This window comes from Xylocopa sonorina, chromosome 1, assembly GCF_050948175.1.
Source record: "Xylocopa sonorina isolate GNS202 chromosome 1, iyXylSono1_principal, whole genome shotgun sequence".
In the NCBI taxonomy this organism is placed as follows: Eukaryota; Metazoa; Arthropoda; class Insecta; order Hymenoptera; family Apidae; genus Xylocopa; species Xylocopa sonorina.
Window position 1 is genome coordinate 15,891,515 of NC_135193.1, and position 27,527 is coordinate 15,919,041.

The 27,527-nt window shown below is 34.4% G+C and overlaps 3 protein-coding genes across 7 annotated transcripts; all 3 read right to left on the reverse strand.

The window, feature by feature from the left end:
* Positions 1–35: 35 nt before the first annotated feature.
* On the reverse strand, positions 36–3,316 carry LOC143429130 (E3 ubiquitin-protein ligase RNF34). 2 transcript variants are annotated; one of them, XM_076904599.1, is made up of 7 exons: positions 2,908–3,316; positions 1,644–1,836; positions 1,387–1,468; positions 1,114–1,294; positions 854–1,028; positions 523–770; positions 36–141 (listed from the first exon to the last, which is right to left on the reverse strand). In XM_076904599.1, the coding sequence occupies exons 2-6, from the start codon at positions 1,825–1,827 to the stop codon at positions 598–600; spliced, it is 795 nt and encodes a 264-aa protein (XP_076760714.1). In that variant the 5' UTR covers positions 1,828–1,836; positions 2,908–3,316; the 3' UTR covers positions 36–141; positions 523–597. The 2 variants fall into 2 exon arrangements, with proteins under 2 accessions (XP_076760714.1, XP_076760705.1); XM_076904590.1 differs by lacking the exon at positions 2,908–3,316 and adding an exon at positions 1,935–2,217.
* Positions 3,317–3,966: 650 nt separating this feature from the next.
* LOC143427521 (uncharacterized) lies at positions 3,967–5,257 on the reverse strand. Its single transcript, XM_076901739.1, has 4 exons — positions 4,873–5,257; positions 4,456–4,792; positions 4,221–4,358; positions 3,967–4,133 (listed from the first exon to the last, which is right to left on the reverse strand). The coding sequence occupies exons 1-4, from the start codon at positions 5,198–5,200 to the stop codon at positions 3,974–3,976; spliced, it is 963 nt and encodes a 320-aa protein (XP_076757854.1). The 5' UTR covers positions 5,201–5,257; the 3' UTR covers positions 3,967–3,973.
* A 4,142-nt stretch (positions 5,258–9,399) lies between these two features.
* On the reverse strand, positions 9,400–27,323 carry LOC143432485 (uncharacterized). 4 transcript variants are annotated; one of them, XM_076909167.1, is made up of 6 exons: positions 27,126–27,323; positions 26,630–26,731; positions 13,564–13,832; positions 12,657–12,898; positions 12,411–12,584; positions 9,400–12,335 (listed from the first exon to the last, which is right to left on the reverse strand). In XM_076909167.1, the coding sequence occupies exons 2-6, from the start codon at positions 26,643–26,645 to the stop codon at positions 12,074–12,076; spliced, it is 963 nt and encodes a 320-aa protein (XP_076765282.1). In that variant the 5' UTR covers positions 26,646–26,731; positions 27,126–27,323; the 3' UTR covers positions 9,400–12,073. The 4 variants fall into 4 exon arrangements, with proteins under 4 accessions (XP_076765282.1, XP_076765276.1, XP_076765270.1 ...); XM_076909161.1 differs by lacking the exon at positions 27,126–27,323 and having other exon boundaries at positions 26,630–26,820; XM_076909155.1 differs by lacking the exons at positions 26,630–26,731; positions 27,126–27,323 and adding an exon at positions 20,308–20,722.
* Between the last annotated feature and the right edge of the window lie 204 nt (positions 27,324–27,527).

Below are 27,527 nucleotides of genomic sequence, written 5' to 3' on the forward strand. Positions count from 1 at the left end.
TCACTTATACAGCACACTGCTGTGTTACGTATGATATATAATACACAGTTAATTTAAAATGATTCAAATAAATTTTAACCGATAAAGGGTGGTTGCAATAAGATGACATCATTGTCTTTAATCACATTCATTTTGATGAATCTGAAACAAGGTTGAAAGAACACTGTGTCATAACATTGATACAATATATTTATATTAATTTACGATAATTAAACGATACATATAAATGCATATAAAAATGTAAAAAATAATGTAAGGAGAATATTGACTTAATTTAAACAATATTACAATCATATACGATAAAGATATTTAATTACTTTTATAAATGTCGCATTATTTTTATTTGCATTTTTAAATAAAAAAATGCTCAAATATAAGATATTAAAACATATTTCTGTATATTGCCCATCGCTATTATACCCATATGTTATTATATTTAGCACTTACTTTGATGCGTACAAAAGATTAAATATGTGATATTGTAATGTATGATGTTAATAAAATGTAATAAGAAACAGTTACCTTACGGTACGACATTAATCGATATTATAGTTGTTCTGTCGATTTCGTAATTGTAATTTGCATTATTGTGTTTTGTTAAGATTTAAAACATCGTACTACCCGTACTACGTATTGTTTACATAATGGACATTCCGACATTTGTTTACCACAGTTCACACAGCAAGCTAAGTGACCGCATTCTAGGATAACACATTCAATTGGTTCATCCCAACAGATTTTACACAGATTTTCATATGGTATTTCTATTGCTACAAATAGTATGTACAAGTTATAAATTTTATCATGTTTAAAAGTGAAATAGACAAATACACGATAAAAGGGAGTATCTCACTTGTTCGTGACTGTTTGTATTCTTCCCATAATTTGGATGCTCTATTCAATAATTCGTATCTCTCTATGCAGCCTTTATAATTAACTCTGTTTGTATTCAATAAATTTTTTAATTGCTTTATGCTTAAATATTCTAATTCTGATAATGCATTTATATCAGACAGCTTCACAGGATTCTGTATAAAAGAAAAACAGGAAAAAAATAAAAAAGAATATAGTAGGCATATTAGAATCTTGAATATTAGATATTTTTTAAATCACCTCTTCTGCTGAATATACAGGTTCTACTTTCTCATCTGGACAAGCATTAGTCGGATGAATGTTCTCTGAAGTTTCATTACGTTCCACACTTGTAGCATTACTTTCACGTGTCTCATTTAAACCCTGTGTACGATCAGAATTTCCAGATTGATTGGCTGACTGGGTAGAGTGAGAATTATTGCTAAAATAAAAGTAGAAGAAAAAAAATTTAGATCCTATTGTACCATGCTCGATCATAAATAGAAAGTTAATTATATTAATATTAGTACTTACGTGTTTCCTACATCTTCCGCACAGCTATAATCACTCGTACCATTAGCATATATTAATAACAGTTTTACTAAGTCTTCTTTTTCTATAATCAAAAGACACGAAACAGATAATCAAAAGACATCAACAATGATAACTATTACATGTTACTTTTAAGGAAACATATTATTTCCACAATATATATGAAGCGTATCATATTTGATTTGATATATATAGAACATTGAAACCTTTTTATGTTGGCATTTTTATGTTGTACATACCAACACATCCATTGATGGATATCTTTTTTGCCAACAGATAATGTCTCAAGTCTTTAGAATGCATTTGTATAATCAGACATCTTATTAAAGGTCTTCGTGACAACATACAACAAGGATCACAGCTCAATATTTTATCTAATCGTTTAATCACACATTCGGAACAAAAATACCTCAAACAATCCATACATTGTTTCTGAAAGTAGTCCATGAGAAAATCAAAGCATTTATTTCTAATACGTTATCGACAATAAAAATGTACGTATGTACAACGTTACATATTTCTAATCTTACCTTACGTGTAAGAAAACTGAATTTAGTGTTACAAGCTTCACAACAAGCCATATCGCTTTATACGAAGATAAAACAATAAAAACACCACGCGTCTGTTAATTTAAATTTTGCAGGTTATATTTAGATGCACGAATGAAAATGCATACTATTATGATTAATAAAAAGGTAAATTTGTCTATTCAAAAAAAGGGTAGGATCAAACACGCTTGCTTTGTACGTATTTACACTTTCAACCTATTTTAATCCATTGAAATAATTGATAATTACCTACATACTTATATATATATATATATATATACATATATATATATACGTGCATCTGACATATCACTATCTAAATATGTATATCTACAGATGTCATATAGGAATAAGATACGCTGGAATTCCCTAAGGTTATTTTAAAGACGACAATAAATGAACAAAAAGTCAATACACTAACAATATTTAAGATTATATTTTATCACGTATATATTTTTAATATTCTCTTTCTTTCTTGTTATATCTCATCTCTTTTTATAATGACAACTATAATTTATTAATAATATTCGCTGTATAATCAACAGGTATACGTATAGTACTTATTTACTTGTGCTACATGATACATATCCTACATACTGTACGGTACGTAGTTTACAGTTTGTTTCATTACACATATTGATTAAATTAAAATATCATTAATTAAATTGTTTTTTCACACGAGCTATACACACACGTTCGTTACAGTTATAAATGTAATTTCAAATATCGAATTTATTTTGGTTTTATCGTTATAAAAGTGCTTCAGTGTATTTTATATATAGTCACGTTTTACAAATAAATTTATAGTAAGAAACGTTGCCAGTTGCGCTTCGAAACATTTTTCCACACACGTTTTAAAGTATAAGTCAAGATTGTGCTTCTGAAAAACATGAATTCAGAGAGCTGATTGAGAAGAACGAGTCGTTAGAGATCGTAAACCTGAAATTTAGCTTACAGGTGTTTATTAATTTTCGAAATGTTAACAACAACAATTTTCGATACAATATATAGAGCACTGCGTAACTGACAATGTAACTATTTATTAAACGATGCCTCTACAAACGTTAGAATCGTTTCCGTTGTGTAGTTATCGCGATTGACTATCGAATGTCGAATGGCTGACGTTCTAAACAACGATACGTATCAACCTTGGTATCAATAGGGTGTTTTAGCGGAATAAAAATACGGATAATTATTCAGTATGGACGGAATAGCACGATTTCTATAATTTTCATATATATCAAGACCGAGTGACGGTCATATTCACAATATACTTAAAAATCATCTAAATTGAAGAGGAGGTAGCTGTTCTGCAGTTCGATCCTCGGGAAGTAATAAGAATCCAAAATAAATATTTGGATTTGGTAACCACTCACTTTTCTCTCCCTCCCTTTCAAATGTTATGTCCATGAAGAGTGCATGCTTTTCAGAAGAACATTCTAAATTGATATGATCTGAAACTAAGTGTACACAACATATCCATTCGAATGGATATCGTAAATAAAAGGTAATCGATACATATAGGCTATTGCAACGTTCTGGCAATCGTGTGATGTTACATAAACACAGCCAGCCAATGAGAAGTAATAATATTAAATAGAACTATTTTCTACTGGACGGCAGTCGGCTCATACCCGTTAGTGTCACACGAGAACAAGGTATACGCATACCATTAATTTAAACATCCGAAAGCTATATTCTAGTATTATAATGTAAAACGATATCGATAAATAAATTACTAGACATAATATGGCGATGAAAGGTTGTACATGTGTATGCACGCGATGTAGGCCGTAAAACGGATCGATAAAGCGTAAAATAGCATCATTTGGTATTCTGTCAAGTCAAAATCGTGCAGCTTCTACGGAAGTTCCAGTTTTGAGGTTCCAGTTAAAATTGGCTTTATTGGACTTTTCAGGAAAATCCAACATTTCAGCGAAGGGCAAAACGTACGCGTAATTGTCGTCTTTTTGACTTGCGAATGTAGATCTACATATATTTAACTTCGTGCAGCTTCTCACCTACATAAAAGGATGATGTACTGTGCGTTTCAAATTTCGTAAAAATTCTGTTTCTCTCCTCGTTCGATCCATCGATTCGATTGAAGGAAAATACTGATCCTTTTTTTGTTCCACCTCATCTGGTTCGGTAGGCGCGCCACTTTCGTGGAACATATCTTCACTGAAGAAAAAGAATCGTGGCCAATACGTATACATATATAAGAACAATGTGAAATGATTTATGCATATCGTGCATACGTATACTTACGTATATTTATTCTCCGACGGGCGAAATAATGATTTTGGACAATCTTTAAAATAAGGCCAACATTCTCCGTGAAATTTTCCTCTATTTTCAGCTTCAACATAATCCTTTAGAAGCTTGGCAAATGGTGATTTACTAGCGCTAAAAACGACATTATTAAGAATTATGAGAATGATTTGATTTTTAAAAATGGTACAACAGTATAATGCAAGAATATGTGTATATAATGTGATGTTACGTGAAAAATAATTTGAGCATCTCTCCAATCAGACCGAAGTTGCTTAACGGGTGTCCTTGTACTTCACAAATTGCCCTTAATAGGCAAGCCTTCCCGTTTAAACCGAAATTAGCGAGCATATCCTCGGCAGTACCGTACAAAAGGGCCCGTTCACCTCCGTACAATGCATTCTTTGGCAAATCTGTAATTGCCTCCCTTTTACTAACTCCACGTTTTACGAATGTGGCAATGAATTCTGCAGCGTTGGACCTTTGTTCCCTTGCAGTAGCGTCAAATGCTGACGGTAAAGCGCCGTAAGGGTTCTCGTTGTCCGTTAAACCGAGTTTGTCGAAATCGACTGTAATGCAGAAAACATAGAATGGTAAAGAGACGAGAAAAAGGGAGGACAAGTTGAAAAAGAGAACAACATTTACTCACTGGTGAATGGGAGACTGATAGTCATGTTGCTAAGAAAACCATACGGAGGATATCTAACGAATGGTAATGCTAACGTTGGAGTTATCGTCATTATCGTACCTGGTGGTAAAGCTACTCGACCATCGTTAGTTACCCAAAACAATCTTTTTTGTCGATGATGAGAAAATAAATGTTCGTTATTGTTGCTATCGTTTATCCCGCTGATTACGGCGTCGCCACCGTTACCCTCACGGCCACCGCCACCACCTGTACTTTCAGCGTTCGACGATTTAAGGAACAGAATCAATCCAAGCAGTGCCACTATACTCCGCCTTCCTCTTTTTCCCATATTCTTCTTTCTCCAAGTTCACAAAGAACTACTTATCTGTATGAGTTATGTCCAATGATTGATGTAGATCTGTTTAAAAATAATAATACGCGGCTGTATATTTTTTATCGCCCTTGTTTCTCAAAAGATATATATGTAGAGGGAAAGGGAGAGAGAGAGAGAGAGAGAGAGAGAGAGAGAGAGAGAGAGAGAGAGAGAGAAACAATTTTTAAAGCGATGGGATAAACAGATGAGAAGAAGAAATGAACGGATTGAGATGTACGTCTTCGCGTTGGTAGCTAGAAAATGCGGAACCAAATGAAACCGGGTTAAACGTAGTATCACAGAAAGGATTGTGAATTAAGCAGATTCCCGTTAAATGCGTACCATCGTATGGACACATAATACGTGCGATACTTTAGTATGCACGGTGCGTATCGAAACGACGATGTGGACCGTTCTATAGTAATATATAGTCACAAACACGCAGCAATGGCGAAACGTGTTCGGAACGTGTTCAGTTTACAATAAAAAATTACCAATTCTTGTCTTCTTCGACAGAAGACTTTCCATAATATTAGATTCTATTCTTTTACAGCATTACAATCATTATCTCGTATTCATTCAGCATTCATACGATTGATCGTGATAAATATTTATCACCCGTACATAATAAAAGTATATAAAAATTGATACTATTGGCTATCTAACATAACGTTACTTTGCTCAGGTAAAGTGCAAGTGTTTTGTACGATTTCCTGTTTGAGTTTGAATTGTAGAATACATATTAATTTCAGTCATTTCACTTTTCTGCGAACGACATCACGTGCAAAAAATGAGCCAATAATTTTGACCATGTTCATTTCTCATATATTTTGACTGATATTCAAATTATTTTCGGATAAAAGTCGAATGTCCTCGTTTGACAAATAATTTCTTTGTAATTGGAATATATTGTACACGTTCGACGGGTCAGCAACAAAACGAATCAAATTCTGGCCATCCTACTTGTCGAAAAAATGTTCACACGTATCTGTAGGCGCCATATATATGTATGTACAGGTTTACGTATACATATATAGAGTCCTGTTGGTATTCTTTGAGCAAGGTTGATACGTGCATTGAAATCAGAATCGGTCGAAATTCATTTGACGAATCTTATTTTGTGCCATCGAATCAAGTAATCATTGCGCATACGCGTTTCGTCCGAACCGTTAAGCCCTGTTTTAAATTTAGGTCGTGGATAAGAAGTAAAGCAATGTGCTCTCGTTTTCTTTTTCTATTTTTCGGTATTCTACTATAATACCCTTTGTATTTGCTGTGGTTACATTACTGACTTTTCTCATCCTTTCTTTCATCCAATTCGATCTATTTTTTATGCCTCCTACGTGTTTGTTTTCTTTAATTTTGTCAATTCGATATCGCATTCGTCATGGAGTACTACTTAGTAATATTTACAAAGTTCTCTATTATTATTCTAGTATTACTACTATTACAATGAAAATTATGAATTCAGTTCAATTTAGCATGTGGAAGTGTTATGAAGAGATCTCAGCAAGGGTTCGCAAACTAGGTGTCACAAGCTAATGCCTGGGGTGTCGCAGCAATATTTAATTTTTTAAAATTGACTAAACTTTCCATAAACATAACAGAAATGAAAAGTTCATTCAAATAGTTTCTTTCATAGAGAATCGTGCGATGACTCTTTTAAAAGATGATTGAAATTCATATCGTGATGTCGAAATTCTTGATCTGTGTGAGGGAAAGTTAAAACAAAGAAACATAAAGGTTATTATGATAGAAATGCGATTACCGTTATCCATATAACATACTACAAGAACTCTATTTAAATACAATAAAGCTATCTTACAACTGCCAACAGTGGAAATCATTTATAGGATTATGCAATTTAATAGAACCGAAATTCTAATTATTTTTAAGCGATTAATAAATCGAGAGAATAAGTGTACAATTGCGTATAGAAATAGTACGAAAAAGTACACATGAAAAAGTTCAACGATCGTGTAAATGAAATGAACGCAGAGCAAAACAAAAGAAGAACAGAAGCAGACGTAAGAAATAACTTCAACTATCATCTCTATATTAATTCTCAATCTATCACCTACTTCTGAATGATGTTTATTCTACTTTGAAGAAACTGAAATTACAAAACATATATTCTAAGCGACAAATCAGAAAGAAGAGTTAGCTATTCGACAGAGATTAGAGAAGAGATATAGGAAATTCTTCGAAGAAAATAAACGAAAGTAAAAGCATACATAATCTTGGAACATTTGTAACGGGTCTATTGCATATGCAAGTACCTTAAATTTATGATGGACAGGTTGTTTGTTTCGTAGAGGTATGTTAACTCACCAGTGAACGGTCGTTGTACTATAACTGGGCTAATTTTGATACACGCTGGTTAACAGGAATACCGCATAATTGCACCCACTACTGTAATTTCTTCGTTGTTGCTAGAAAAGAAATCCAGTAGGATCAGATTCCTAATGCTTACACGTCGCTTCTTCTGCTTCCTTAAATGAGATTATTTTCTTCATTCAGGCTACAACATTTTAGCCTCCCTCTCGCACAGTACTCGTTTGTTATCGCCAATTTGAATTTACCACTTCTTCCAAATAGTCATCATTCGTACTTTTAAAATGAATATCGTAACAGTCGTATATTTAACTTATGCGCGTGCAATGGTATATCGTGTGTTGCACATTTCGTGTGCGTATCAATATATTCTATACACAATATTCACCGTTCGTTTGTTAAACTGATTAAATTAACCTGCTTATACGCGGTATATCACGCAATGCTTTTGTTCACTTTTGTTTTGCGTACTTGCAGGAGGCTGCTGAGACTCGCCTCGGTTTGGGACTGACCAGTAATCCGTTCGTTTGACGCTTTTCATTTTACGAGCCACGTTATCCTCCGTTACATTACTTCCCACTCACGCGCGCTGTATCGTTTTATTATGCGGCATCAAAATCGAACGCCCTTGCCATTATTTAGTTCCTTTGCCCCGTCTTCGCTCATCGTCAGATTGCGTTTAAATTTTCTTCTCGCAATACACCTGCTTCTATTACAGGAATAAATATTTTTCTGTAAATAACAAATCGTCAGTTGTCTAGATATTTTATAGAAAGGTTCTCAAATTCTACGAGATTCTTTTCGCGTCTATAGTCGCGTGTGCACTATTGGTTTTCATATAAGATATTAAAAATAAGCATTCGAAAATTTACGTAATCAGAATGTATAGGGTAATAACTAGAACAAGTTATTTCTGCATAAGAAACATGTTTCTTATGTAATTAACACACGAAAACCGTCTTTAATACTATATGTACATAGACCTTTAAATTCCTTAAGTTTTCTTTTTAATAACCCATACGCTACATGCACGCTCGCTTCCTTTGATTTTTCTCCGAGTAACTTTGATTTCGATTCAAGACTTTTGGATGACAATATTCGTTATCTAGGATCGAATGTTTACTCAGTGTGTATATAACTAAATAGCGTATAGATGGAACGATTACAAATATTTTCTTTCCTTCGCCCTGGTTTCTCTATTTGTTTTACAGTCTGCTCGTTCATCTGATTCTTGCCTTGCTTGTAACAAATGCTGATTTGGAAGAAACGATCAGTCTGTTGTTTGTGTTTTTACACAAGATTCTCCGTAATATACAATGAACGCTTCTCCTTTAATTTGTTTTGGTTCTGTGATACATTCTTTCTTCGATATTTTTATAGTGTTAACCTTGAATTGTACGCTTCGACTTATGTAACTATTATTTTTGTTTCTTTTCAAAGAAAGAAGAATATATCAACACGAGAATGTGAACTATATACGTTTTTATTTCATTTACCTTATCTAAAGTGTTTCAGAATCGTAAATATACGTACATTAGAAATAAATTCGACGAATTCGGCGAACGTTTCGACACTTTTTGTTTTTCGTTAAATATCATCATCGGTATGCATTTAGAACATTCGGACAAGGCACACTTTATTGCTTTTATGATTATGTGTTTCGATAACGATTGGCGTTTGTCATACATGCATTCATCATCCATTTCTTCTGCTTCCCTTGTCTTTCCCAATATATAGTGTATAAACTTTGAAAGAGTTAGGAACTATGAAGATATACGTGGTTATTCGAATAATTTTGGTTCACATGCATAATTTTAGCTCATCTCTCTTTTTCATTTTAGTTACGGGCAAGAGGATTCGAAATAGAGCTAAACCGCAACGTTATCATGTTTACCTCGTAGAACGGACGTTTTGGGCATATTAGAAAACATGGAATCGCGTAACAGTTAACAACACGTTCGTAAAATACATCTCTTACATATTTATCTTTGTCGCCGCTTTCGTCTTCGTCATCATCTTCATTGTTGTTTATATTCGTGCGATCAAGAAACCCTGCCAGCCAAAAACTATCACTTTCACAGGTTTATCATTTGCTGAACAGAGGCTTATTCCTTAAACTAATGTTAACTATTTTCCTAACACAGTTTTTAACGAGGTGGTCTCGAGACCGTACATTACCGCAATTTAAAAATAAATTTGAATAATAATTTGTACATTAAAGAACTTCGTTGCATCTGAACACGGTTTGGATCTAGCTCGTGTATCGATGCATATATACATGTACAAATTAATGTTTAGTTAACATATTTAATACATGATTGCACCGATCCACGTTCGCGTCTACATTCACACTTTCACGATATATATAACAAATAACGTTGTAATATTAACATTTGACAGGCACATTTTCAAACACTTTGTTCCCTATCCATTGATTCCATCTCTCCACTTGACATCAGCTTCTCCCTTTCCTCCTCTTTTAGTTTTTTTTTTCTTTCTTTAGTGAATGTTATCAAACGCTCGGGCACACAGCAAACATTAACTAGCTACGTATTCGGCGAAAAGGATTTGTCTATGTAAAGTTATTTAAAGAACTTAATAATTCAATATAACTAACGGTTAAGTCTTTGGCGTTTGTACCAATGATTTTTCTATATGCATTTCATGACGTTAATTCTGAATTAACGAATCTTTCAAAATTTGAGATTTTATGTAACATACGTTAAATCATGTGGCTGCATTATAAACCTATGTATACATATATACTTATCATCTAAGTGTGTATCTCTTGATAGGCACATGCGCTTATTTTCGTCACATTTTGTATATTTATTGTAAGTAATGAACGTTGTTTCGTGTATCGTTCTTTAGAAAAAAAAAAATATATATATATACGATCGTGAACAACAAACGGTCAAGCGGTATTATCAATTTTATACTATCGTTTAATTGTTCGAGGGAGAAAAAGGAGATATATATCCTTACGCAAGTACGTCAATATGTCTACAATTGTCTCCTCGGGCAGTCTTATTTATAGAACATAAATGCGAATATAAACGCCATTAAAATTACGATTGCTGTAAATTACTGTTCGCTAACATTAACAATTGAAAAAAATAGCAAAAAAAGAAAAATAGATTACGCTCGAAATAATGTATTCCTGAATCTAAGTACTGATGATGATCTTGAATCATAGATAGAAATCACGGCACAACCATTAACATTATATGAACGATCCATTAGTGTAGACAAATATAATTGTAAGTAAAAAATAGCAACAATGGAACATAAGAAACCGTTTTCGATGTTCTCTGGTCGGTTTCTGTTTTTACACTTTTCGCAAATCACTATGACGTGTATGTGCATAACGATCGGTTTAAAGCGCAATAATAAGCGAAAATTCCCTCCTACTAGCGAAAATGGAAACACGTAAAATTGAAGTTTTTTAAATATCATGTCGATAATATGTCGTTTATTTTTTTTCTACTTTTTCTCTCCCTTTCTCTCCCTATGAATGTTAGATAACTGACACGCGCCCGCAAAACACAACATAGTTATAAATGTTTTATTACAAATTACGATACACGGAACAAATATTTCAATGAAAATTGTCATTCCGATTGAACTTTTCTCTCATCATACTTATTCTCTCATCTATAATATAGTATTTTGGCACTTGTTTGATCGTCAATCTCACGTTTTCCCGTCAATAGTGTATTAAGAAAATACGCTTATCAACGGAAGTACAAACAAAGTTATTATTGAGGTGTGTCATTTTCATAAGACGCGCAATCTTCATGCGGAAGAACATACTAGACATTCATTTAATTTTATGCACCTCTCTTTCTGTACGTATATGTTACTTTACTTCCATATAACAAGGAGGCAAAATAATTTTTCATTAAACTTCCCTTCCATTCTGGAGAATTGTTGTTGTTACTTTGAAGAACACAACAAATACTGAGAAACTGTAACAGTATAGTACAAATGTGCATTTTCGTGTTATTGTACAATTTCAAAATGGCTCAACTATGTTGCATATTGGCCGTACAAAGATAGTCACAATGTATATTTGAAGGTACGATCATATGCACAATCGATCAATGACATATTACTACCATTTCTGATTGTTTTCCTACTTTGTATAAATCTTTGATATTCTTCCTTTACTATATATATATACTACATACATGCATACATTCATGTATGTAGTATAAGCATGTAGAAAAATCCCAAGCTAAAATATTACAAAAGACAGCTTGTTGTGATTTCTATTACCTTGTTTCTCGTTCGAGTCACTACGTATCATCTTGATATTCCATGATAGTATTTAAAAATGGCGAGAATATCATAGTAGGCGAGGTTAAAAAACAACTCCACGACGACGACACCAAAACGAAATAATTGTTTTCTTTTGTATTCTTCAGGATAATGAGAAATTGAAAGTAATAAAAAGAAAGAAAAACCCACGATGTAAGCTACGGAAAAAAAAAAAGAAAAAAAACACTGTTCTTGTTAAACCGGTACGGCCCTCTCGCGTTCTTTTTCCTGTTGTCGTACGGCAACAGCTGCCTCAACCAGCAAGTAGAGACACTTAAACTTGTCTTTATCCTCCTCGGGTGGTGTTGGAGGTGGCGTTTCATCCGTATGAGGACTATGAGTGTTACGGGTACCATACACTTCTGTTTCATGCGGAACATCAGAAGTTTGGATGAGATGCTGCCTGGGAGCACTCCAATACGCAGCTTCGTTCCCCATAGAAGATTCATCGTCATCCCTAGATATGATATTCATAATCAATATTATAGGTTCTCGAAATGAGGAATACGTATTACAATAATAATTCACTTACCCTCGTCGTGCTGGATGAGCAACCGCCTCGTCATAACTGCTTAGCTGGCCGATATTTTGTTCAATTTTAGTCTCTGAATAAGGATAAACTATTACGCTTGGCCATTGCGTTGACGGACGTTCCTCCTCGCTGTGGGAGCTGCTCTCATAATCATTTGGGCTGTCCTCTTCGCTTCTGAAAATTTGAAAACGTTTCACGATTGCTGCGCAAAGACATGTAACATTTAATTTGTCAATTTCGACGAACCGATACAACAGTCCTGATGGATCTTCATAGTCATGATCTCTACTACGTTTCGGAGCACTCATTCCAGCTAACGAATCCCAGTTTTGATTGGATCTTGAACCAAGACCAGACGATTGTTGGTGACTTCCTGCGGGCATCTTTTTACCGCGGCGAGATATCGTGTACTGTAAAGGATCGTGACCTTCTCTTCGAATCATTTCCGGTAAAATTCGCCGCCTGGCGTTTATGAACCAATTGCAAACCTATAACGAAAATGTACATTGTATGCAAACATATACACATCATAATGAAACTTGTACGCTATATGAGAGAATTAGTAAGTTTTACTTCTCCAAAGATTCTCATCTTCTTACCATCACGACTACTATTTTACTAATGAGCATCGACAGACTATACAGTACTGAGAATGACAAGAAATTTATTTGCTATAAAATGAGACTGTGTGTACATATGTTTTTAATACTCGAGAGAAAATTAAGTAAATATGTTCTTGTACAGCACGATAATGCACAAACCTGCAGGTTACAATATATTTAGAAAGTTTTCAAGAATCAGAAAACATCGAAACATCTTTGAGCTGCTGAAAACAAAGGTGATGCTAAACATTATTAAAAACCAAACGAAGTCTATTTTTTTTACCGATTTATTTCGATTGATTTTCCAACAAAATATCTTCCATCTTATAATTTCATTGCGTTACTTTCATTTTTAAGAAGTGTACAATATTATGGGATTATTTAAATTGAAATCGTCAGATACTAATTGATACAATTGTGTCTTAACAATCGTACAAGACTGCGCGATTGACACAGTCGCGAAAATCGTAAACGTCTAGTGATTTTGTTGCGGACTGTACATGAGGAAGAACGCGAAACGAAAATAAGATAGAAACGAACTGTGTACCAACCTGGAGTACCGTCAGATTCGCTTCTTGACTAAGTGTCAGCTTCTCGCTGTCGCTTGGATAGGCGTTGTATCTGTGTTCGTAAAGCCATCGTTTCAGAATTTTCACCGAATGCTTTGGTAAGTTTCCACGACGCTTTCTTACAGAATGCGTGCTAGAGTGATGGAGTATTCCAGAGTGGACCTTAGTGCGTAGCGCGTTCGAATCCTGTTCCGTATCGGAACCGCTTTGATCGTCGTCGGTGCTACTTGATGAAGGAAAACGTTCCCTTGCTGAAACACGAATCAACAATTATTGTGAATTAAACTTTCGACGGTCATAAATGATAAAATTATCATTAAATAGTAGGCACTTTTACAAATATTTCGAAACGTTCTCGTATCTGTGTTCGTTTCGTACTTTCTCAATATTCTTTATACACGTGCAATGCTTTTATATTTCGAGTAATACGTTATAACTCTCTCTTATTGGCATTATACTTATATAGATATATACAATCTATACAAACATGGTACTATGTATTCTTGATACGTACAAATATATAATAATCATCAGTCCCATAACAGTTACCGGAAGCAGGATTTATGACACAATTTTAAATTTGAAAATGTTGTTAATGTAATATATCATTTTAACGACTAATTCCTTATCTAATAGACTGAAAAAAATAATATTAATGCACAAAACGTGCGTACAATGTATGATGCAGTTTTGTAAGTCTCACGACGTATCGTTGTTCTGTTGTGAATTGTACTTTGAATTCCAGTAGAAATATTGCAGAATAGCAACGATTACAGCATATGGAATAGTATAGTATTAGTCTTCTCACTTAGCTCACTATATCCAATAATCATGGTTTTTGCTAGCGGAAGCAAAATTACTTTACACTTTATGCATGCAAACGAAAGTGTAAAGAGCTTGATATAGAGATAGCTTTAAGTGCAGTTATAGACGACTACAAAAACATGTTTTTCTATCAAAAATATTTACCGGCTGTTAACTGAAAGTCTGGTTTTATTTTATTCTATTTAGCCGTGAACAATTGTAGGCTAATTAATATGAGGACAAATAACATTGAAAGAAAGAAAGAAAAAAAGAGGACAGAAGAACTGAATGTCGTAAACATCGTAAATAAAGGATATAATTGAGTAGTAAAAATTGAATATTATTATTAACATTATTGTTTTTTAAACATATTGCAGCTTATAAGAAAGTACCGTACTCTCTGTCTCTCTGTGTTTCTCTCTCTCTCTCTCTCTCTCTCGTTGTATGTATAATAACCAAACTGTATATATATAGATCACATTGATCTTCCCAAAGCTCTTAATATATAGTATACTTCACTAAATGTAGAGATCATGTCAGATCAAAAACGGACGTGCATCCGAAATTTTACTCGAAAGAAACAAAAATTGTATTTGCATATAATTTACTGTATCAATGAAACTTGTCAGCGCATTTATCACACAATTCGAATGTAAATAGCTCCGTATGTTATAAATATACACAAAATCATTGTTAACAAGGTTACATACAACTTCTATAACATTGTCTTGATTCAGAAATTTCATCCCCCTTTTGTTCATGTTATCGTTCTCTTCGAATATTTGGACAATGCGAAAGTATTTTATATCTATTACTTTTATCCGCCTGTTACGCATATTTTAAGTACGTAGCAATTTTTTCGTTTCTTCACGAATCTATACGCCCGGAAATTAAATCTGTGGTCCTGGTTAGTTTGCAGCGTCGACTAAACTTAGCATTCGAATTTGTAGTTACGTAAGGTCCAGTAACCCGACGGCACAAAATTAGGATCCAAGCTCGCAGCTAGAAGAAAACTATGACGACGTCGGGTGTCACGATGACGATAGCGGCGACAATGGCGACAAGAAAGATTGATAGAAATAACGTTCAATAAGAAAGCTATGTCTCTGGCCATTATCAATCCGATGGGACAGGCTCGAGTAACTGATCGAAAGAAAAATAATATCGATGACCTTAGTTTGATCGGTACACGAAGCGGTGCCTTCTTCCTCCATTGAGCTAAATATACAACGAGTTGCCAGCGACTTCACGGATGTACCCATGCATTTTAGTGCCGCATAATGTTATTGAACAATCTTTTTTAATCTTTTTCCTTGAATAATCGGTATAATTATAAAATGAATGTCGCAACAATTGTTATACTTATACTGGATATATAATATGAAAAATATTACTATACACCAGAATATGCAGAACGAACAATCATGTTGCGATAACCACAAAAAATCTTAACGAATTTCTTTGGAAGATTCGAGTACACGTGCGTCAAATCATAACTTATAAATTAATACGAGAAATGTATAATGCAAATATTTTCCTCGAGAATTAAAAATGATTTCCATTTTGGAGAGGTGATTTTTAAAATAACTCTCATCGGAAAAAATAATATGGGTCACTAAGTCCTAGAAATTTTCATTGTTTAATTTCTCCGAAACGAAGGTCTCAAACTCCACGATTCTCGCACCTAAAACAACTTATATCTACAACGCCTTGACTGCTTAAATACTATTTAAACACCTCTCACTGTCTCTTCAGTGACCCACATTGCCGTTCACGTCACTCTTTTGTAAGTAAATTTTTTTATATACATGTATATTTTTTCATTTTAGTGTATACACTAGTAGCTCAGTGCCTCGTATGACCTCTATGTTTTTCATACGTTAATAAGTAAGCAAGAGATACGAAGCCTTTGTTTTCTGACGAGTGCTGCCTATCGTTTCAATAATAAGTAACTTCCTTAAAAATTGTAACTTTAAATCTTAAAATAATCATACATTTTCAAGGGCTGGCAAATTTCTTTATATTATTCAAAATGGTCACGGTCTCCTGAGAAAGAGTAAAACTTAACAATAATTTTTCTTAATATTTATCACAAAACAAATTTACCTTCAAACAAATTTAGATTATTTCAAAACTTTCTGTGAAACTTTTATTTTCATTTTAAAAGGAGTTAAACGTTTCATTGAGGCATCAGTTGTGTAATAAATTAGGCATTACAATGAATGGTTAAAAATTTGTTCTGATTTTTTTTAAAGCTCAAAATAAATAAGAAATCAGACCAGGAAATGAAAGATCCATAATGCCGGCTCCGTTAGTGAAAAACCATATTGCTGACGAACGATTGAGATTCATAAAACACTTTAGTATTTTTTACTTGCAACGTTACATAGTAACAGTGACAATCCGTGACCCGCAACATGTTTGGAACTTTTCCAAAAGATCATAATAGCATTACGCGTCGTTAATTATTGTTACCCTCATTTCTCACTCGAAAATATTATCCATCTATAGATACAACAAAAGTAAAAATTGATTGTATACCTTGATGGAACAAAATTTATTCTTATACATATGTATATTGCATAAATTAGAATTAGTTTTTCAACTGAATATTAATTTTTCTATCTTTTTTTCCCGCTTTTGGTTAATCAGTGACAATTTTAGATACGCTGTCATTGTATGCATCGACTAATTTTATTTTATCAAGAAGGAATTGTAAATAATCAACTTTTCGTTTTGGATAAATTGGATGAATGTCTGATATCTAATTTATTCGGTGAAATCTTTATTCCACACTTTTTACGATCAGTGGATGAAAAGAAACTTTTACTATTGTAACCTTCGTGACATAAACTTTACGCAATGTCCGGCATATTTTACATTGAATGCACCGATTAACAGAATTAAAGACGTAAATTATGGCAATTAACATAACTATGGCTAGTAATTTATTACTCTTGAACTTAATATTACCAATTCTAAAGGTACACTCATACTACCAGCTTGCTTCAGCCTGGTTTTAATGTACTTGAAGTTTTCATTTATTCTCAGTCAATCGGTTAGTTGTTTACAGATTATTTCGCTGAACAGATATTATTTTAATGTCGACAGCAACAATGAGATTTCAATTATTCTTATGTTACTGCAGAAAGACAACTAACCAAACGCTGAAAAAATGGTACTAAAAATATATTCATAGTATATCGGCTAAAACTATAAATAGCGAAAGTAGTACTTTATCTAATAATTTTCACCCTGAAAATGTGACTTGGTCTTCCCGAAATGTTTTCACAGAGGGTCCGTAAAGGCACTAAAAAAGAGGCTACTTGTAAACAAAAATATGAAATTATCGAAAGAATGTAGAAAAGATTCTGGAGTTACATTTAATTCTCATTTTTCTTAAATTCTAATCCATTCGCAGAATAATTATTTATCTAGATGTACATAATAATTCGTCTTAAAATCAGATTGTTGGTACCTGTTTAGTGGCGCGTTTAGCCTGTAACGTGCAAATGCTTGTTCGCCCTTCACTCCGACCACATTACTGCTCGTTTCATATTCATATTTGCTCGTAGTGGGGAGCGAACACGCATCCGCTCGTATGATCTAAACGCGCAGTATTAAGTAGTAAAAATCTGATTTATAAAATAATTATAATCTAGGCGAATAATTGTTCTGTGAAAAAAATGAAAATTAAATATAGCACGTGGCTAATTTGGCCGTTGCCACTTTTTCGTCTCCATATTCATCTTTTCTTTTAACTATCGTATCACATTTAATGTAAAAATACGTTTTAGTCCTCAAAAGATGCTTTTAAATGTCAGAGAAGAATTTCTCGTTCGCAACGAAATCCATAAATGACCATTTTTCGAAAGTTCCATTTTGTGACACCATCTGTAGCAAACATGGAGGAATTGGAATGATCAAAGGCAGGTTGTATTGAGAATATATAATCGATAGAAGAGGAACGCTATTTTCATCCGGACAAATATTTGGATCGATTACATTTCTTCTTAATTAGACATTTATAGTTATTCATGTATTCGTAGTTCGTTGCCTAAAACACCTTTCTTTCTGTGTTATACAATAGTTGATCTGATGTCGCTACAGTTGCACTTTTTTTTAGTCACATCATTCACCGTAAGTTTCTCTCAAAGTTCTCAAAAACTTTATCATTAAAAAATCATGCCTCCCCCCTCTCTCTCTCTTATCTACTTTTCTCCCTAGATCCTAGATGATTTTCACTTTCTCAAAAATAATGAAACAGCTGTGAGACCACCAATTGAGAACAAATAAAAATTTTGAAAACACTGAAAAAGTAGAAGATAGTAAATTTATACTTAACTGTTTTAGAAGATATGTTAAATGAGAACAGAAATTGTATACGATCGAATTAGTGAAAGAAAATTAAGATAAGTATAAAAAGTTAAGATAAGTGTAGCGTACCTAACATGTAATTACTTCAGTAACTAATTCTTAAACAACACATATAATTTGAAAAAATTTAAATGAAATTAACGATATCTTAACTATATTTTTTTTTTGTCAAAAATAAAAAGGAAAACGATACTGAATAAATTGAACGAACATTAGAACTAAGCAGGAAACACAATCCGATACGCAATCCAAGATATATTTACGCATTATATATTTCACAGGCATAAACTAATAGACTGGATAAATAAATGCAAGCATACGAAGAAAAGAGGTAGAGAGAAAGAGAGACATTTCAAGAGGGAAAATAGACGCCGCTTGTGCATCAACTACAATAATATTGTACGTTAAACTTACAGCACTAGTGACAAATATTTCATTGCGCGATCAACTAGTCACATTTAGTTTCAAAACTAAGTTAATTTTTCACAATTTCACGAGCCTTATTAAATATTCGACAAGGCTTAAGTACAGTGAGAATATCACCTGTTGATATGACTACTGCAATCGTGCGTGGTGTACCAGATGAAGTAAGAATCCAGAAAAATTTCGTTGAAGAAATGAACGATTTTCAAGATGTTACCGGATACTTAACATGTCATCCCTCTATAAATGTCTATAATTAGGTTTCGGCAAGCTTAAAGTCCTGTACACTACTGTACATGTGATCTACTGCGTAACTGATCGTCTTATAACATGGCTTGTGAAAAACTGATGTGCGAGTATTTCATTAACATTGGGTTACCGTCTAAATTCCGGTCGGTTACGCTAGATAGTGCCAAAGTTTCTTACACTGCTGCACGAGACTTTATTCTTCGCCGAAACCTAAGCATAAACAAGGGATAAACTGTGAAATGATTAGCAACCTATACTGACAGATTCGTTCTCACGAATGCACGTTTGCAAGTAAAATACACTGTAGTGCTGGGAATCATTTTTCCAAGTATCTCAAAAACCGTTCATTTCCTATAAGAAGTTGCTTCCGGTTCGTACTCCGCCTTCTTTTCATATAACTATATGTCATACCAAAAGGGGTATTGTCGCCAAGCTAAAGGGCTGCCGGAGTTGGTGTTTTTCAATGAAAATTGTACCGAAAAAATCTATTTCGGTGTCGGCAATTATTGCTATTCTTACCTGTCACAAACATATTCGCATGCTGAGTAGAAGCACTGTCGTTACGCGTTACGGACAAAGATGATAAGGGCGATGCGGTACGACGACAATCTGTCGTTAAATTTTGTAAACGACGAGGATTATTCTGCAGCTGACTGATCTGATGGTTAGGTTGACGGTGATTTGTTTGCTCGCCGTGTTGATGTTTGTGCCTATGATGATGACGAGCATTGTGATGATGGTAATGATAGTGATGGTGATCGTTGCGATGATAACGACGATGACGTTGATATTCTTGCTGCTTCTGTGGATGTCGAGGATGTTGATGCTGATAATATTGGTTACGATATTGATGAAGGTATTGTTGTTGTGTACCTGTCACTCTTTCGGTACTCTCTTTTTGTTCCAAGTGCATTGCGGTGGTAACCGGTGGTAACATAACGTTCTTGCGATTAGATGGACTGAAAATGTTCGATATACGTTGCGTAAACTATCCCGACGCGGCGTTAAAGCAATTGACAATTTCGGCGATGAAATTTATCAAAATATCCCAATCCTCTTCAACAGTCATATGTCTTATACTGTATCGTGTTCATAGATGTGCTTGCGTCGTATATTGGTTCGTTAAAATAGTTAACAATGTCTAGTTTTGTCGCTAGATTCTCTTGTCGATTCTTGTTTCGTGATCTTGGTATGTTTGCCAGAACTTAAATTACGCAAGGCAAAGAATTGTTGCTCCATTTACCAGATACTAACAGATATTCAATGACTCTTTAATGACGAGATAATCAATCACCTTAAACGTTATTTCACTCCTTTGGCCAAATGGTAACGTTGCACTGGCAATGGTAATTAAAATGACCACTAACGACGAAATACTCCGATGCCTTTTACACGCTGTAGCTACATTCGACGAACTTGCAAAAGAGTTTTTTGTTTTTCACATTTAGATGTTACAGGTGTCCGTATTTTCCTTCGACATTATTAAAAACTGATTTAACCTCATCAAAATTGATGACCGTTACACTTTAAATTGTTTTCGTTCCTTTTTTTACGAATAGGAAATGTCTCGTCTCTGTATCGCACTCTGCACGTTGGAAAACTATTGTACGAGCAAACGTGAAATTAAAGGGAAGACGAACTTCATTTTATTTTAAAATTGAAAACCCATTTTTAGTTCACTTTTAGTTGCTTGTATAAAACGAAAGGGAGAATATTTTCTGCGTTACTTGCACTTAACTTCGACCAACTAACCAAACTTGGCAGCATCACGTTCCTGATACGACTGGGCTAGTCATGTCGGAAGCCGGCTTGACGCAGACGTCTGACAGAGACAAACCAAACACGAGATTGAGTGCATGTGCGCACAGCCGAGAGATTTGCGCGCGCATACCTACTTCCCGCTTCTTAGCGTATCAGCCATTAGACTCTCTTCGTCGTAACAGCGCCCCCCGCCCCTTTCTACCAGCAACTCTTCAGCGGTTAGGTCTTTCCCGCCATATTACTCCGTAAGTATACATCGAGATCTGTTGGCTGGCGTTTTATATTATACTAACGATATAATGCGTTATCCCCACTCCAGTATGTATATGGTTTATTGGCGGGAAACACATTTCACTACGCATTGCAATTGTGCGGCTGATATTCATACGTACGTATAAACAAAATGTTAAAGTATGCAAATTTTTAACGTCCAGGCTCGATTCTATTGCCTCATCGGTGTTATGCTACATAAAAAAGCGTTACTTTTAAACTTTGAAATTGTTTACTTGATCGACAACAAAGATATTCCTCAGTTAATGATATCTTAATTTACCTTATATCTGAAAATATGTAACGCGTTAATTTTACTCTGCTTTTTTTTGAATTCGTCATTTTGTTTACACTTCCTTCTGGATCTGATTTCTTTTGTTTCCAATGTTTTGTTCGGTTTCAACTTTCACTCCCGAGACACGTACGCAGCTAGCGAATACTTTTGCAATTCGTATAGCAATAATTTCGTGCGTGCACTTTTTATGAGGAAGCTTATATCGAAATAAACATTATAGTACATTGGAGTATTTCCATTTCGTGTTTATATAGGACTGTTTTCTGTATTTTTTTATTCAAATGGTTATTCATCTATCTTATTTTATACTTTCTGTTAAATACACACCGCACAAATTATCATTACTATCATCTAAAGGTTCGTTTACACTAGCGTTTACATACCATGCACGAACAGTATGAGAAAAAAATTTCCTAGAACTTATTCGTTCGTGTAATGTTCTTAAGCTGTTCACGTAACGTATACATAATTAGAGACTGAGTAGGGATTATATGAAATTTACGAACTCTTGTCGACATTGTTTACGAACAATATTCATAAATTCTCTGCCGGTATGTATATATACATACACGGTTTCAATGTACACTCGTCGATTGCAAAGCAGAAAAAAAGAGAAATGTACATGTATAGTGTATGTTTAGAAAAAGTATGATATCTGTTCAACACACCATTAAACAGTTGAAGATACGAGAAGCGATAATATAAGATAAGGTTTCGAGATACAGCATAATTTAAAAACAGAAAAAGCATGAACTATTTAAAAGTTCAGTCTGATCAGAAAATGCGTTACTTCAACACGTTCAGGATGCAATTTTTGTAGTTTCTTCGTAATTGTTGGTGTTCTAGTTTGACTATTGCTAACTTTTGATTAATTAAAAACAATTCACGAAATAGAGGAAATGCGTCTTCTGCTTCTGCTAACGATAAGTATTTACATCCCGATCTCACTTTACATCATACCAATATTCCATTGAAAAATTAGCATTAAACGTTTAAAATACGTCTAATAGTAACGTCAAAAAACACAACTTCTCTTAAATAAAGAACATCCACCGTCTCAATCTTCAATATTACTATTTACGTTTGAACGTCTAGGATAATATAAATGCTTTTATCTTATCGATTTTCCTATCAACCCTTACATGACCGTTTCAATCGATGTCATTTTTTAAAAAGATAAGGTTGCTATCATATTCCTTTTACCATTTGCCCTTTCCATTACTCAATCAGTAAGATATTCAGCCCTCTATCTACCACCGTTTATAATATTTAATATTTTCAATATTTTGAACTACAATTATTCGTTAATATTGCAGAAAATTTGTAGATTACGTTTTACTTTTTTCCTTTTTTTAAATTAATTTTTTTAATATTACACATGTGCGTGTATATGTGATATTGGTAGTATGTACATCTTCATTATGCAAAAATTAGAATGTACAATTTTTGTTTGACCGTAATCGTCGCAGAAACCGTTTAGTGTCTTATCCCTAATTACTTTGCGAGCCTTCGTTAGTTTCTTTAAATGATTTAAGCGAATGTTGAATTACGTGTGCGAGTATTGAATGAATTTGTACCTCCTATTAGCAATCTACCGCTAACGCATACCAGTTATACTGAAGGAAATTACTTTTTTTTTCATAAATATCCAACGAAGAATCCAATACCGTTTTACAAAATCAAGTATTCTTCGGAACTCATCGAAATTAATATTAAGGAATTCCAATTTTTTTGAATATGCAATACACGGCTGATTACTCATGGTCGTTGATTATGCAGAGAAATCGTATTTACCGTTAAATTTGCAACTCAGGGGAAACAAGTGTCAGATTTTAAATTATAGAATTTAAATATCTCATTGTACAGATATTGCACCTTTCGTAAATACATAATTATTAGTATTCAAAGCATCGTTTCTGAGATAACTTAACGATTGGACAACGGTGTCGCCATCTTATCTATTTAATTTAGAATTTTTTGAAATAACTTTTAATCAATCTGTCATTTGTTTGATCGGTTCTTAAACGGATACACATTCATCGTAGAAATTTTGCATAAGCGAGGTGTTTCGAGAGTAACATAAGGCCGAGCATCGTATCTTCGACGCGTAAGGGAACATTGGTTCAAGAAGAGAGACGAACATTCCTCATAGGTCAGCGAGCATAGAACGATTTTAGATACGGCCTTTGGGCCACTCATGCTTCGAGTTCTACCGTCTTCACAACTATTTCGTCCAAATAATCACATTTAATGCAGAGGATATCGTATATCGTACTATTTTCTACGAGAATTCCTTTGTAATTATTAGATTTTCTTTATAGAAAATATTTAATTAAAAATAGTGTGTCCCTTGAAATTCTTCATTCGATTTGAAACGATAATAGATCTCCTTACACGTTCTTCTCAATTTTATTGACGACAACCGAGATCGACAAAGATCGATGAAATTTCACTTCAAAATATATTCCAACTACGATAGCCTTTACACTCTCGTGGCGCTTAATACGATAACCTCAAATACTAGTACGTATACGTAATCCAAAATGTGGAAAGGTTAAAAATTACGATACTGTCAAGAGACAGTGGTCGTATGATGAATGAATTCATTGCTCTAATAATTATGTTTAAAACTATCCACATTGTACGTGCACAGAAATCCGTTTGTTACATTAGTTCCTTTACTCTTTTAATACTGTTCAATGCGCTTGCCTTTTTATGTTATCTTTTATCGATAACGTTTAAAAGATTGACGAAACATTTGAGCTCTAACCTTTAGATGAAACGTGATATTTCGATAGATCAATTTGTCGAACCGCCAATCGTTAAACAAGTATCAAAAACTATCGGTAGTCCTCGAGAATAACCGAAAGGTGACGAGCAGCGCGAATGGCTGCACTGCTATCGGTTACGTAACAAAAGCAAAGACACGATGACACGAAGCAACGGTTAGGGTTATTCTGCAGAATACACTTTGCTCTATCTTCAATATGTATAACGTTCACATTCGTTCTACGTATCATTTCACTTTCACGTATCTCTAAGCTTTAAACTCTATCGATTATTAAATCAAGAAACATATCGTGAAATAAATAACAATTAACATAGTATAGTGTAATTTGGCACACGTAATGTACATCATGATGCATCGCAAGGCAATATCACGAATAATAACGAAATAACTTGTAATTGGATAAACGTCAATAATTATTGTAGTGACTAACGATATTTGCTGATATTGGACGATACTTTTTTAGAGCTTTCGAATAGAAAATTAAAATGTAAAAAAATTATATCATCCTAAAATTATTAAGGTTAACATTCAATTAAAATAATAATTATTCTTTATCTCCATAAGAATCGATATTACTTCTGTTACTCGTACCATTACTAGTAGTACAATTATTACTATTATTAGATCTGTTACACAATACCCTCGCATCTTCTCAAACGAATTTCGCTGGCCAATGACCAAAGCTAGATAACATCGTGTATCGCGACCCATTTACCAAATTGCTAATCTCGAACTCTAATCCAAAGTTGATTTTCTTTTACACAAGATGATTATGATTATAATTGTAATTATTTATTTAATGTGTGCAAACTTGTGATTATACCAGTGCTCTATGGTCAATGACTTTCCAGATTCAGTTTGTGAGATTTATTGCATTTATAGTTGTAAAAAAGTCCCTTCTTCTGCACAATATTATGGTGTGCTATGATACACGAAAATGCGATCCTAATGTGAAAAGACAAGTACATATTTATATGTTCCTATACTTTTTGGTCTATATTTTGTTATTCAACAGCTTGACTCGCGTTCGTTTTTATATGTGGTTCATATTTTTTATAAGGATTGCAAAGATACTTTGTAACTAAATTTTTTGCAAGTTTCGAATTATACACATGCATATGTATGTTTAAATGATTGCATAAATGAAAACATCCAATACCATATGCTTTTTAAATGAGTTTGCTTATACTGTACATATATTTGATCATGCCGCAAAATGTGCCACTTTTTGTCGCAGTGAACGTACGAAAATAAACCTTTTTTTAAAGCTTTACAAAGAATTTCATAAACGAGACATGAGACAAAGTACTATAACGTTAAACCTGAAATTGATCGATATATCAAAAATCACTTTTCAAGGCGATCACGTGGCCAATCGGTCAGTACATTACTTGCTTTAAGTGTCACCTATGCGAAAAGAGTAGGTCTTTTGATCGTACGCTTGATCGCGTTGTGTAATATTGAAAGAAACTAAAAGTTTCAGCGTACACTTTAAGATGCACAAATTATACGTTGAAAATAAAGGAAAAACAATTGGTGGTCTTAATAGGTAAGAAGACAAACATATTCGCCTATATACTACAGGTGCGCATGTACGCAAAGCATATTCAGTAATAAGACAAGCAGGTAGGCAAGCAAAGAAATAAACAAGCGAGCAAGCAGATAGGCAGGCAGGCAGGCAGGCAAGCAGGCAGGCAGGCAGACAGGCAAGCAAGCAAGCAAGCAGGCAAGCAGGCAGGCATGGAAGGCATGGCGGAAAAAGCAGAATGACAGTTGGTAATTATAACGAAGAGCGGATTCCGTGGGATAAGGCTGGTGAGCCCCGTAGAAGCAACGAAGTCCGCGCCGTGGCGCGCCACCACGTGCCTGCCTATTAGCTAGCTGTTTCGCTGACTGCGTGCTAGCTCGATAGCCACGCGTTATAGCATCATAGATGATGGCGTCTTGTAATATCATTTTCAATATACCACGAATAAGGGATTTTATTCCAAACGGATCGTTGCTGTTAACAACATTATGCATCGCTGGCGCATAATTATTTCGGGTGCGTAATGATTAACGAATTGATTTGCACTCACCAATACGATGGTCCATAATGAAGAGAATTGAGGTAGATGTAACGTGCACGCGGTGTAGTAACGTCCTCGTGAGCTTAAAGTGATTACTCGATACTCGATGAACTGTTGTTAAATAAAAAGAAAAAGGCTGATAAAGGAAAAGGCATATATCTAGCGTACTCTTTAAAAATGATCTTAAGTTATGTCACACTTAGAATATGATAGCCATGCATGCTAAATGAACAAACTTTGAGAAATATTTACGAAATCCGATCGGAGACTCGTGAAAACGCGTACACGTTAATGCGATGAAAAAATAGTATGATCACGCAACATAAAGGTAACACGATATTTGCCGGCGATCGGGTATGAACGCGTGAATGATGAACAATAAACAACACTAAAAGATATGCTGTGTCCATACCGCTGAACAGAGTTAACACGCGGCGTATCTCGCGATTTCTTCCTTTCTCACGTTTTCTTCTCCGACTAACTGATTCGTCGTTCGACAACTCACCGGCGTATCTCTCTGTAGTTTCCCTACGTTTCTTTCACTCGCACTGTCGTTTTCGAACCGAATTACTTCCCGTTACAACTAATTTCTTGTTGTCTCTGACAGATAAACACTACGAATGCGGCGGGTTCTCGTGGCGTGTGCGCCAGCGTCAGTAAGATTGACAGTCGGCGCTGATGACAGACAGGTGCGCCCGCCTTCCGGCCTAACAAGTCGGCAACCTACCGTCCTGCTTACGTATCTTTCTGTTCGTTCACATGCCCGTCTACCCGCCTGCCCGTCTGCCCGCCAAGACCCTTTGCATGTTCTACCATTCCGTCTCCTCTCTTTTAACATTTTCCTGCCATCTAGTGACGTTTTATCTGAAACACGCGTACACTGTAATGATTAGATGGCATCGTTGAA

What these genes read in the sequence shown, in the direction of transcription:
- LOC143427521 (XM_076901739.1), bottom strand. Translation starts at nt 5,200, where the DNA reads ATGGGAAAAAGAGGAAGGCGGAGTATAGTGGCACTGCTTGGATTGATT. An exon ending in ATGCTCAAATTATTTTTCAC is followed by an intron (nt 4,359 to 4,455) that starts GTAACATCACAT and finishes TGTCGTTTTTAG; the next exon opens with CGCTAGTAAATCACCATTTG. An exon ending in CCGTCGGAGAATAAATATAC is followed by an intron (nt 4,134 to 4,220) that starts GTAAGTATACGT and finishes CTTTTTCTTCAG; the next exon opens with TGAAGATATGTTCCACGAAA.
- LOC143432485 (XM_076909150.1), bottom strand. Translation starts at nt 20,371, where the DNA reads ATGTTACCACCGGTTACCACCGCAATGCACTTGGAACAAAAAGAGAGT. An exon ending in CCATCAGGACTGTTGTATCG is followed by an intron (nt 12,585 to 12,656) that starts GTTCGTCGAAAT and finishes TCAAATTTTCAG; the next exon opens with AAGCGAAGAGGACAGCCCAA. An exon ending in GCTCATCCAGCACGACGAGG is followed by an intron (nt 12,336 to 12,410) that starts GTAAGTGAATTA and finishes TATCATATCTAG; the next exon opens with GGATGACGATGAATCTTCTA.
- LOC143429130 (XM_076904590.1), bottom strand. Translation starts at nt 1,985, where the DNA reads ATGGCTTGTTGTGAAGCTTGTAACACTAAATTCAGTTTTCTTACACGT. An exon ending in TCAGTTTTCTTACACGTAAG is followed by an intron (nt 1,837 to 1,934) that starts GTAAGATTAGAA and finishes GACTACTTTCAG; the next exon opens with AAACAATGTATGGATTGTTT. An exon ending in ATACAAACAGTCACGAACAA is followed by an intron (nt 771 to 853) that starts GTGAGATACTCC and finishes TACTATTTGTAG; the next exon opens with CAATAGAAATACCATATGAA.